Below are 12,843 nucleotides of genomic sequence, written 5' to 3'. Positions count from 1 at the left end.
AAGTCAGGGATATCTGCTGGTCTTATTTAAGGTAAAATGGAAAACTGACAATGCTGGATTCTTAGGGTTAAAGAAGATAGTTCACCCAAAAATGAAAATTCTGTCATCAATTATCAAATCTTTATGACTCTCTTTCTTTAGCAGAACACAAAAGAAGATATTTTGAAGAATGTTGGTAACCAAACAACAGCGGTACCCATTCACGTGCATTGGTTTTGTGTCTATACAATATACAGTAAGTCAATGGGTACTGCCATCGGTTCCCAACATTCTTCAAAATATTGTCTTTTGTTTTCTGCAGAAGAATGAAAGTCATACAGGTTTGAATGAAATGACAAGATGGAGTAATAGATGACAGACTGTTCATTTTTGGGTGTGCTATCCCTTTAACAACTCAAAAGAATCACCGACGTGTTGTCTTCCTATTTAAAAGATTCATTCTACTGTACATCTGCCATCCGCAGCTACTTTAGCGCTTTAATGGCTCGTCCAATTTGTTTTTGATTATACGTGTTTTTGGTTGCCAAGGTAACGCTGAAATATCCTCTTCACCGCACCGCTGCTGTGTCAACAGTCGTGAGTTATTTCTGGCTTTGATTAAGGTTACAGTTTATGCAGCTGTAGTGGTTAAATAACCCTTGAACACTTCCACGCTAATGCCCGCATGCACACGCAACCGTACAGGTGCATAAACATGCGTGTGCACAGGAATGCAGGGATTTGAGTTTAACTGCTTTTAAAAATGATCAATGGTAAATAATCAGGGGGTTATTGGTGGTGTGACACCAGTTTACTTAATATTCCCCCTGTTTGACCCTGCGGTGTGTGTTTGGGGAGTGAATCAGTCATCACTAACATATCAGGTTCTGTGAAGTGATGAGTGCGGTAAATCTGATCGGAGATCAGGGAAATAAAATCAGTCAGTCAGCATCTGGCACATGGTACTCGCTACACAGCATCCAGACATTCAGATGATGTTCATGCTCACACAAAGCTCACAAATCAGCATTTTGTACTATTTTTCAAACAAAATAATTTTACAAAACATGCTTATGAATATTAAAATATTGACGCACACATTTTAGGCTAATGACACTTCATAAATCCTTCAGTTTACATGTGTTTAGATTGTTCCGGGTAATTCCTGTGACTCCGTGATTAATAATGGGATGTGAAAGCAAGATGGAGAGTATGTTATTAATTTTACGTGTAACCAAACCAAAGTGGTCCACACATACACACACATCTCTTCTATGTGGAGTTCCATTTTAATTTTTTGTATATACAAAATCCAAGTTTAGTGGTCTACTGGAGCAGAGCAGAAAGTAAAACAGGAGGATAACCCTAGAGTTCTGTGTGCGGGCTTTTATTTCACAGCGTATTGGAGTGTTTTTTTCTTTCTCATTTCCATGTGCACACAGTCAGCTTTTAGTTTGAATTATGAAAGAGTGATGGGAGCGAGTGTATGTCTCTCAGTACCCACCAGCCTCCTCTCAGAGTCAGACGAACACCTCCAACATCACACACGCAAAGACGCAGACGTTTCGAACCACTCGATTGTGACGCTCATGGTTCCCTGTTTGATGACGATGTATTCGCGGGAAGATTTACAAAGAGAAAATAAAAAAGCTTAGGATGCACTGGAGGGCTGTGCGTGTCCATAAATGTGAGATATGAGTATCAACAGAGATTCTAACAAACAAACTCTGTGTGTCACCCCCTATGCACACAAACCCACACCTTTGTGTAATGCTTTTGTTATGTTATCCCTCTCTGCATGTCTGTTCTTTTCTGTCTCGGATACCCTTCAAGGGTGACGGTTTACAAAACAGCAGAAGCGTTGACAGTTCTCTTTACAGTACATTTCGGTTTGAGCGCTGGCTGTCTGCACAATATCACCTCAAATCCCACAACCCATTAACCTTTCTGTGTGTTTATGTGGATTTCCTACTTTAATGGAGTTTTACTGAGAAACACAAAGCAGTAAGTTACCAAAGAAATGATTTGTGTCTCATTTGGTTTAAATGTGTGATGCTTCCAGTGATGCATTTACAAGGCAAATCTATGGTGATCTTTCGGAAGGGTGGAAAAGTAAATGTAACAAATACATAAAGATTGTTTTATAAAATACATTAAATATGAATGGACAATAATTGATTTGTAAAGTTTAAATCACACGTTGAGCATACTTTGTATTGTCCTGGAATTAAAGGGATAATTCTGTCAAAATTCTGTCATCATTTATGCACACTCTTGTCATTTCAAACCTATATGACTTTCTGCAGAAAACAAAAGAATATTTTTTGAAGATTGTAGGAAACCGAACAATGGCAACATATTTTCACTACTATTGTATAGACAAAAGCAATGCATGTCCATAGGTGCCGCCGTTCTTCAGTTACCAAAATATATATTTTTTGTGCAGAAGAATGAAAGTCATACAGGTTTGAAATGGCAAGAAGGTGAGTAAATGATCACCGTTTTTTTCTTTTGGGTGAACTATCCCTTTAATGTTCAAATTTTCGGTCAGCCCATATAGTTCTATACTTTATTCAAAACTGTATTATCCACATATTTTATCAACTGGGAGATGACTCGAAATTATTTTCTGTTAAAAATGAACATTTATAGAGCTTGCGTCGTAGCTTGAATATTCCGTTAATTGGCAAAGGTGCAAGGCCTCATTTATTCTGGGATGTACAGTATATATAGTATACATAAACATAATGGGAGGTCAAACCAGTTTTGGTCATTACTGTCCATCATACCTGAAACACACACACTGTAAAGACTCGAGACCCTTGACATAATTCAGAACAGCAATTCACTGAATCTGTCGATCTAATATTCCCTTTTTCCCTTAGGTTCTCAGAGATATTTCTCCATCTGCTGCCAAAAAATATGAGTTTTCAATTACAGAGAAACATCAGATTCAGATGGAAAGTGGCAATATGACAAATCGGAGCATATTAAACTCCAAATGAAACAATTTTATGTTAGACATGACGGATAAATGCCTGCTGCGCTCTGTCTCCCTCTGTAAGCACATTGTTTAAGGATCGTTCTGAAATGGATAAACTTGAGAATGAGAAAGAATGAGATTTAGGGGCACTAGATACATTCACACACACACATGCTGATTATACTAAGCTGCTGAGAATGTGTCTGTGTGTTTGTGTTTTGTTCTCCTTCCAGTAATTTCCCATACAGATTTTCAGGACAGATGCTTGGGCACTCTGCCCCTTGGAATGAATATTCAGTACATCAATATGAATATTCAAATATTAAAGATGGAGTCATAATCAAATGCACTGTCCAGCTTTGACCAGTGACAGGAACAAACTGTCTTAGTATGCAGATGTTTGTGTGTGTGTGCAAGGTTGTGTACTTGATGTATTTGTGTGTACGTACACACGTTCATCAATCATCCGTCATTTTTAGATATCACATTGATATCTAGTTCACAGCTCAATAATATTTTAATTCTTAGTATGTTGTTATTAAAAACTGTAATAAATTGCAATCTTGCACCAGTTTTCTGTGTCTAATTTTTTGAACAGAAATGCTATATAATAAACATAACTAACCCTGAACGGCAAACAGCTCTACAGAGTGCGTATCGTAAAAACTTTATCTCCAAAGAAGTAAAAACTAGATGACATCTTATCCCTGTTTCGGACACCGAAGTGCTTCGAAAGGGAGGGGTGGAGTGAGCCGTTGGTTGCAATTCGCAAACCTCACCGCTAGATGCTGCTGAATTTCACACACAGGACCTTCATATTTTACTCACTTATGGAAACCAATAGTAGATCCACGTTTCGCAGTTGTGATTTGTTAAGAGGATATATCAGACATTAGCCAGGCTTCACAAAAGGGCTTTCAGGGTGTGTGTGAGTCTTCGGAATAAGGAAATGAGAAATGGGACACCCTACGGTCACGTGGACTGTATGGACACGTGCAAATGATGGCAACGAGACTGCGTCTACGTAAAGTGCACCGTTGGCATGGAGCCAGGGAGATACAAACAGGAAAAGGAAATGGAGCGGCTCTGTGTATCAGGTTTTTGTAAAGGAGAAGCACATGCCTTCAACATCTCTTGCTTAAGTGGAGATTAATATTGCTCCCTTCAGACACACACACACATTGAGATTTGAGTATGTTTGGAGGAGTTTCATCAGGCTGGCAAACGCGTATGCATCAGAGCATTGACTCTGGGAATCTGCTCAATAAAAGCCTTTAACCCTAAAATATACATGAGCTTTAATAAATAAGTCAGGCACTTAAATCACGAAACTGAATGCAGAGGAAGGTGTGTGTGATCTCAGTAGAAAAAACAACCTGTGGGTCTGTACTGTAGGTTGCTGAGGTTTGTTACAACTGTGGTCCACTTTGCTTCTTATTGTCACCAAGACCTGCCCTTGCGGACTAAAAATTACCATTTGACCGAAGTGACTACCCACAGTTTTTTTTATCTTTCAGTTCTTTTAGATTATACATTTTTATCTGTTACAAAGGAACATTGAAGATGATAATTTAAAAGAATGGGATGCTGCAAAACTGGCACCAAATTGAACCAACAGTTGTGGAGAGAACACGAAATATGCATGAAATACTCAAACATGATTTGAATTTTGAACTCAGAAAACCCATCAGAATATTTATTTATGTTGATCAAGCTAGTTCTAGTGAACTATGAAGTACTTATATATTTTTCAAAGTTTGATGCCACAAACTGCACACACTTTGGTAATTTGGCAGATTGTAACTGATGGTTTCAGCCACGCATCATCGGGTTTGTGAATGGCCTTTGGTGTTCTGAAGCTCAGAATATTTTGCAGAGGTAATGAACAGTGAGGTTGGTATCCACCTGACAGTACATCTGAAGCTTGCAGATGTTATAATAGTGTGTACACGCCTGCTGTGTGCAGACTGCAGACTGTAGTTGGTTTCAGTTGGTTGACCGTAGAGTTGATGACTCTGCATTGACTCATGGATTTGTTGGATGGATCGATGATAACTGTGTGCATAATGAGAAGCTGTGCATCTTCAGAGTGTCTGTCATGGACTATAACGTATGGATGCAGTTTATAGTTTGAAAGCATGCCAGAAAATACTGCAGCTTGGGGGTCAGTTTGTTAGTCGGTCTTATTATTTAGTTTTTATGAAGAACTGCAACAATCTGGTCAACTTTTTATATAAATTTTTTTAAAGTTCCCTCTCAGTTGCAGCACCACCTTTACAGCCATACAGAAGTACTGTATGTTAAGTTAAAATTCGCTTTATTTAATTTATTGTATTTGACTTTTATTTTACCAGAATTCTTAGTAACAAGAACCTTTAACATCCCCTAAGCCTTTCTGTTTTGCAAGTTGTCATTTTAGTGAGAAAAGGTTTAGAATTTAAAAAGTACACTCTAAAAGTTATTATAACATTATTATAATATAATAATATTAAATGTTTGAATGCAAAACCCGTAAGCGAGTTAGCATTTTAGGAGTTCCGGTTCCATAACTCCAAAGTCTATGGCTATGTCTGAAATCGCTTACTGTGACTGTACGTACTGAATTTGAATAAGTACTTACCTATCGGCCATTAAAACAGTATGTTCTTTATAGTATGAGTGGCAGCTGTATGTATACATTTCGAACATACTGCGTCCGACATGTTTTATGGTCATGTGAACCGTATGCTCTTTGACCTATGATGTATTAACAACAACCTACACGTGAGCATTGATAAAAACATAATTTTGTCACGAGAAATTAATTTATTGGCACTTACATTAAAAACCGCCTTAAAGTTTTCCGCTATATTTATTTGAGTAACCTTTGAAATTTGACAGCTCATCTCCCGTGGCATCATGGGACACATAAGTGTCCATCCGATCCACACTCACGAAGCTCGGCGGAAGTAGTAGACCATCCGGGTATTTCTCGCCTACTGTTTTTGGCATACTGAGGTTTCGGACCATGTGGTAAACAAAACCTCTAAATATTTTCATGTTTTATTCTATGGCATAAAACACACCAGTTATATCCCGCTTGTGATTTTTTAAGCCTTATTGTGTCTTAAAAACAGCGGTTGCTAACAAGTTGCTAAAATCGACTGCTTCCTTTGGAGGGGAAGTTAGACGTAATGGCACATATAAAGCTCACAAAAATGCAACATGGGCACAATTCTCTTAAAACGTAGATGTATTCTACTTAAAAACGTAGATGTAACTTTTTTTAATAAGGTTGATTTTTAGCGTCCTTACGTGTAGTCTGTTTATAGCTAACAAATGTGGTGTTAATTTGTAAAGATGATCTTGATAGACCAAACATGACAACATCATAAACCTTTGTTAATCACAGAGGGAACATATATGGGAATAATGCATTGGCTTTCGGTCGAGGGAACCAGCGGAGCGCTAACTTCTGGGTTAGCCTACAAAATTACCCAATATATGAAATACTGGATTGGGAAAGGGTTCTTTATTCCCACCTTTTTCAGTTTAAATTAAATAAATTGTTTAGAAGCTGTCTCTTGATTGGTTGTTTGTCCTGCATCAAAGTCCTGATTTAACAGTCATGCTGAGGTGACTAGAGACTGACACACCGCACAGGTAAGCTTCAGACTGTTTTTAATCATATATTTTATAGTTATTCAATTATTCATTTTATTTTATGGCTAGAAACATTATGGGAATCGAATTTAACAATTATTTAGGATAATAATTTTTTTAAATGTTAAGCGTATACATTTATATAAATCAGGTGAAATTGTATCAATCATTATTTACTTCTACTGGTCCAAAAAATCTTTTTTCTAAAATATTTTCAAGCACATTATCTTTATGTTCCCTAAGCAGAATGTGGTACAACATATTTAGGTTTATTTATTAATATTTCAGAGTTGTGATCTTGTGTTGTGAACTTAGAAGAGACAGTGCTAACCAAGCCTTCAGTCAGCTAAGTCTGACAACTGTCTTGGTTTTTCAAAAAGGTGATTTTTTCATATTTATTTCAAAGTTTATACCTAAAATACATAGACATTATAGTAATTTACCTGTGAAATCATTTTGGAAATGAAGTTGTGTGTGTTCTTATAGCACATGTCTCTGTTTTAGGTGAATCATAAGCCAAACTCACAGCTGGAGAGCTGCATGTCTGACTTTGGCTTAATGGTTGAGGCAAATTCAGTGACATTCACAAGTAAGTGAACAAAATCTATGAATGAATCTTAAACCGAAGATTATCCTTATTACCTGCATAAACATGTTTTTACGAGGGAAATCAGCTAGACCAAACTTCTGTCAGGTCTTAATGTTTATAGATGTGAGTGGCATCTACACTAAAATAAGCTTGTTTTTTCTCTATTATCTTCAGGCTCCTGAAAACACCTGACTGACAGATACAGCTCTGGTTTGGCCTAATACTCAATGATGATGACCACAGCCATTGCCGAACAGTGGTGGGAATCTGTGATTATGGCCGGCAGATTTGAGCCCCATGATACAATACACTGCCAGATCCTATTCTATTTAGCCAGAAATGTAACATTATAATCACACACAAAAAATGGATGTATCTGCGACTTAACACAACAAACAATACATGATGTCATAATTTTACTGCCCGACTGACCACCTGGTTGAATTGCTTGCTAAACTCTTAGCTCGGGTAACTTCAAATTGTAATGTATTATTATATTTTTATATAGTTATAATTTATGCACATTTTTCCTCACATTTCTATGCTTTTGAGCTTAAATGTGATATAACTTATTTCTTTTACTTTTGTCTGTTTAGGGCTAATGTGTTTTTTTTTCTGTAAAGCTGCTTTGCAACAATGCTAAATTGTGAATGGAAGACAATGTAAATATGTACCCATATATTGCAATGCATTTGATGTTTTATGTTCTGAACAGTAGGAATTAAAAGTATTTTTTGGTTTAAATGACATTAACATTCCTTGTTTTAAAACGTTAAAACATCTTAAGATGCTGGAAAAAGAAAAGTAGATACAAATCTAACAGAATAAATAACAATGATAACAAATAAATAAATACATTATAAAAATAGCAAAATAACCCCCCCTGTCTTCTGATAATAAAGGGTTCTTAATAGCACCACTGAGGCTCTATATAGCATTTTTCAGGGTACGGTTCTTTATAGAACCTTACAAAAAGGGTTCTGCTACTGTTGCCAAATAACCATTTTTTGTACTATTTAGGACCATTTTTCTTAAGAGTGTGAGAAATGGATCTTTTAAGATCCTTTGATATGGAACTAAAATAGTTCTTCTTTGGCTTTGCTGTAAAGAACCTTTTTTAGCACCTTCATTTTTATATTATAGAGACCAAACAACAACGAAAACAAGAAAGAAAAAAATGTAAAACAAAATTGTACAAATAAGTGAAAAACACAATTATAAAAATATGTCTAAAATTAAGTTGTAAAAATAGAAAAATAAAAAATGTAAAATAAAAAATGTATAAATATGTCTAAAACAAAATAGTAAAAATAAAGAAAAAAATATTTAAATAAAATCGTAAAATAAAAAACAACAATAAGAAAATGTCAAATATAATTGTACAACATTGTCTACAATAAAATTATAAAAAGAAAGAAAATAATAAAGATAAAAAAGGAAAGATGTAAAAAAAACTTTTGTAGTTTTGCAGAACATCTCTAAACGAACCCTTTATGTCTTTTCAGCTTGTGTTCAGAAAGATCAGTGATGTGAAACGAGAGGAAGAGGAGAGGCTGAGGAGGAAGAACGAGGCCCCACTGAACCTCCCTCCCGATCATCCCGTCCGCCGTCTGTTCCAGCGATTCCGCCAGCAAAAAGAAGCCAGACTCGCTGCTGGGCGGTCCATTTCAGATGACCCTGATCTCGAGAAGGGTCACATCCACAATGAAGTCATCAGTCAGGATGTAGTCGCCACCACAAGCATCGTCACGGTAACGGAGAGTCCAGCCACGCCCATCCCTTCCCACCCCAACAAAAACCAGACCCTGGGTCCGTTTGACCAGGCAAAGCTCAGTGCGCCCGTCCCAAATATCCCTCGGTCGTCAGAACCTCGCGCCCGGGGATGGGCCAGATTCAGGGATAGCATGGCTAAACCGGAGGGCTGGGGAAACGTTCCTAAAGCGGAATCTATGGAGACGCTCCCTGAACGGAGCAGCTCCAGTAAGTCTCCTGTTTCTAGCGGCCTCAAGAAGACAGATTCCTGTGACAGCGGCATCACCAAAAGCGACCTCCGCCTGGATGAGGGCGGAGCTCGCACCCCTGTGGACCGCAGCCCGGTCCAGCAAGATGGAAAAGCTCCCCCAATCCCCCCAATCCCCATTATTCCTGAACATACGCTTCACGCTTCGCTCCTGGAACTCCGTAGTGAACTGAAAGAGGAGCTGACAGCGCTCAGTAATCGCATGGTTGCCTTGGAGACACAGGTCGCTGAGGTGTTAAGGTTGCTACGGAGCAGAAAGACTCCGACCTCTCCCATCTCGCTCTTCCAGGTATCACGACCGACATCACCAGACACGGACAAGGAGGACATTTTTCCATAAACACAAAGAGATATACAACATGAGCTAGGTAAGCGTTTCCTCTGTAAAAGCACCAGGAGCGTGTTAAAAAGGGAGATTAAAAAAACGGATGTATTTTCAACATCTGTGCCAGCGTGACAGACATGAAATGAATGAGTATGTGTGTGTGAGAAAGCCGGAAGGATGATATGAGACACTGTAAAGGAGATGTCTTATCCCAAGGCTGTGCATCTGCGATACCAAAGTGGTGCTGTGTTAGTTGTCGCGCGGGCACACTTTGTGTGGAACTACACGCTGTTTGAGCCCTGAGAGGCTGATAGACAGAGAGCTCTTGCCTCAGGGCCCACTCTGACTGAAGGTTGTCATGGTGATGCGCCGTCCCCAACTGCAAATGCGGGCCCTTCAAGATCCCACTCATGTAGCAAGTCTTCCTCTTTCTCTCTCTCGCTTTCATGCACACTCCTGCCTGTGCTCTGCTTATTTTGGACTGAGCAGACCAATCTTTCTGGTATTGAGATCCATTGTGCACCATCCTGGTTAATTCGAGCCTTTATTAGAACTTCGCAGAGCTGTGGGGCACGGATCTGTAAAGAATGGTGGATCAGTCTGAAGAAGCAAATCTGAATCCCCAGGCAGCTTCAGTCACTTTAGATAAATGTGTTTGTACAATGACACATGAAATACCATCCCCAAGAGTTGTACACTTGAAATGCTCATGTTTCTGCTAACATGAATCATATCTACAGGGGTTTGAAGTGTAATATTTAACCACTGTTAAACACCTGTATCATGACATACCAGGGCAACATTTCATAAACTTGTCCTGTTATGATGCTTGAGCTGTGTGAAACACTGTAGCTTGAAGCTTTGTTCTTAAAGTGCAATGCACTTAAACGGCAATGCCTTTACCTTCGGGCCATTAGATCTATAATGGGCATCTTCAAACAATAAGTACCACTTAAGAGTTTACTAGTCACATTTTGGGCCAAGTTTTATTAATAGCAATGAAAGAAAATATTCATGGGTGGTGTTCACAGATGGTGTTGAAGATTGGGTCTTCCAGAAAGCGCACAAACATATTGCCAGAGGCGTATTATTATTTTTAGAGCTGTAGTGAATTGTTGCTTTGCTTTCTGAATTCGAATCCTGGATGTGCCCAAAAGCGGTGCAGGATTTTAATTTGTTTAACAAAATCACAGTGTATTTTAACTTTTATATGAAACTCTAAACACACAGAATCTCAGGAATGCCCAAAACTTTGGAGGTAGGAGGAAGTGATAGTCGAAGAGAGGAAATCTCACTCCTGTGGGAAAAACAATCACATTCTCCAACAAAATGAAATGCAGCAGATGAAAAATTGAGATTCAATTCCAAATTTTCATCCATTGGCATTGTGGCCAGTCCAGTGTCTGTTGGATTTCAAAAAATTGAAACCTCAGGGGTGACAAAGTCATCCAACAGCACTGTTAAAGATTTACAGCATTACAATCCCTTAAAAATGACTTTTGATCTTTTCCTAAACACATGCAGTTTTCATTGCAGTTTTTGAGATCTGAAAAAATACAGAGCATCTTTTCTGTTATTTTGACCTGTTTTTCCAGTTTTCACTTTCTGCATAGAATTTTTTTTATTTGAAGTTTAGGAGAAATATTGTTAGAAGTTAACAAAACTGATCATTTTACCTAAACACATACCTATAAATAGTAAATTCAGAAAAACTGATAAAACTCTTCATTTTTTCCACGGCTGTATATCATCCATTATATAAAAGTGAGGTTATTTGTTATTTAAATATCTATTATAAACTGCTGATGTGAATGTTAAATATGAGCTGTATGAAAGAAAGAAACGGGATGTTAGCTGTGTTGTATGATGTTAGAGAGGTTATTATCTGCTCCACAGGAGATGTGCTGAGGTTTATATCACCTCACTGTCACCCGCTTCACCACCACCTGAGAGAACAACACTAGCAGAAGGGTATTACTAAAGAAACGACTCATACGAATGTCAAAAACTATGAAAATAGGTACCAAGGTCATATCAAAGATCATATCACAAAATCAAATGTAAAAATATAAAGACACAGAGAGACACAGAAAGTACCAAGAGTCACATATTATTCTCAAAAAAATATTTATTCATTTAATTTGGTGACAGTGTTACGTTTTGTATGGCAGAAAAACATCCTTAGTTTGCTCTCAAGAGATGATTATCTCCTTCTGTCAGCAAAACGCCGGTGAAACAATGTTAAAAGGTTCAAATTCCCATTAATGTTGTTTTTGCATCAGTGTAATTACAATTAATATCACGGGTCATTAGCTCACACTTTTACTTCACGTACGCAGCAAGTATTTGAAAATGTTCCACGTTTGTACCCAGCAGCATCGTTTTCCGGAGCATCCCAGACTTGATTTTAAATAAGACATATGAATGTTACGATATCAATAACAATACTGCCATGCACACTCATGTAAACTGGAATGTAAGCATCAGCCTCAGCTGATTCTCAAGCAATAAACATTACTGCTGAATTTCTCACTGATTGTTCCCGCTACACTTCTCCAACCAGGATATAACATTTAAGCTGAACAATAGGCTGTGATCGAAGCATTATAAGAAACAAACGGCCACTCACAGCCCTTATGTCACCGCATGCCTCTGCAGCAATACCAGTTATGCACTTTTGCCCTTAGATTAGGTCAGCGAAAGAGGATTGTACAGTATTTATGTAGTTCCTAAATATACAGCCCCTAAATACTAGCATGTTTTACTCCAGGGCTCTTTTGAACTCTCTGCAGGCATCTGTCACCATCCCTGCGTGACCGACATTGATTGGATCAAATACGACAACAGCATGGCTTGATTTGCACTTAAAATAAGGTTAAGACGTGCATGGTAAACAAAAGGAAAAGTGAATAAATTACCATTTAAATGGAAGTACTCCACTACTGCACGAGTATATAATCTCTTGCCCCTGACCCCATAGAGCTAATGGATTCCCTCTTTGTAGCAAACCTGTCTGATTCTTGGTGGGCGAGTCAGAATTTGCATTTAGTATGGCAAAATGAACTCTCGCCGATATTAGACACAGATTTTATGCTTGGGGTGCCTGAACGTTTCTACATATTTGAGAGCCAAAGTATGTCTCATGAAAGGACATTTCGTAAAGGTTATTCCAAAAATGAAAATTCTGTCATACTTTATTCACTCTCATTGTGTGGCGCCAAATCTGACAAAATTTCTCTAAAGACAAACTGAGAAATGTTCAAGAGGTGCACACAAGAACTTTTAAAGTGAAAGTTCTGTCATCG

At 38.0% G+C, this 12,843-nt stretch overlaps 1 protein-coding gene across 1 annotated transcript in view; it reads left to right on the top strand.

Moving 5' to 3' along the window:
• Positions 1-9,553, top strand: part of kcnh1a (potassium voltage-gated channel, subfamily H (eag-related), member 1a) — a gene marked incomplete at both ends in the record, with an annotated part of 38,610 nt that extends 29,057 nt beyond the window's left edge. The window contains one exon of the mRNA XM_079459333.1: positions 8,699-9,553. Within this exon, the coding sequence (XP_079315459.1) occupies positions 8,699-9,553 (855 nt within the window). The remainder of the gene's footprint in view (positions 1-8,698) is intronic.
• Between the last annotated feature and the right edge of the window lie 3,290 nt (positions 9,554-12,843).

This window comes from Barbatula barbatula (assembly GCF_947034865.1).
Source record: "Barbatula barbatula genome assembly, chromosome: 6".
Classification (NCBI taxonomy): domain Eukaryota; kingdom Metazoa; phylum Chordata; class Actinopteri; order Cypriniformes; family Nemacheilidae; genus Barbatula; species Barbatula barbatula.
The sequence above is the reverse complement of the archived record's forward strand: the minus strand, read 5'-3'. Positions and strand labels throughout refer to the sequence as shown.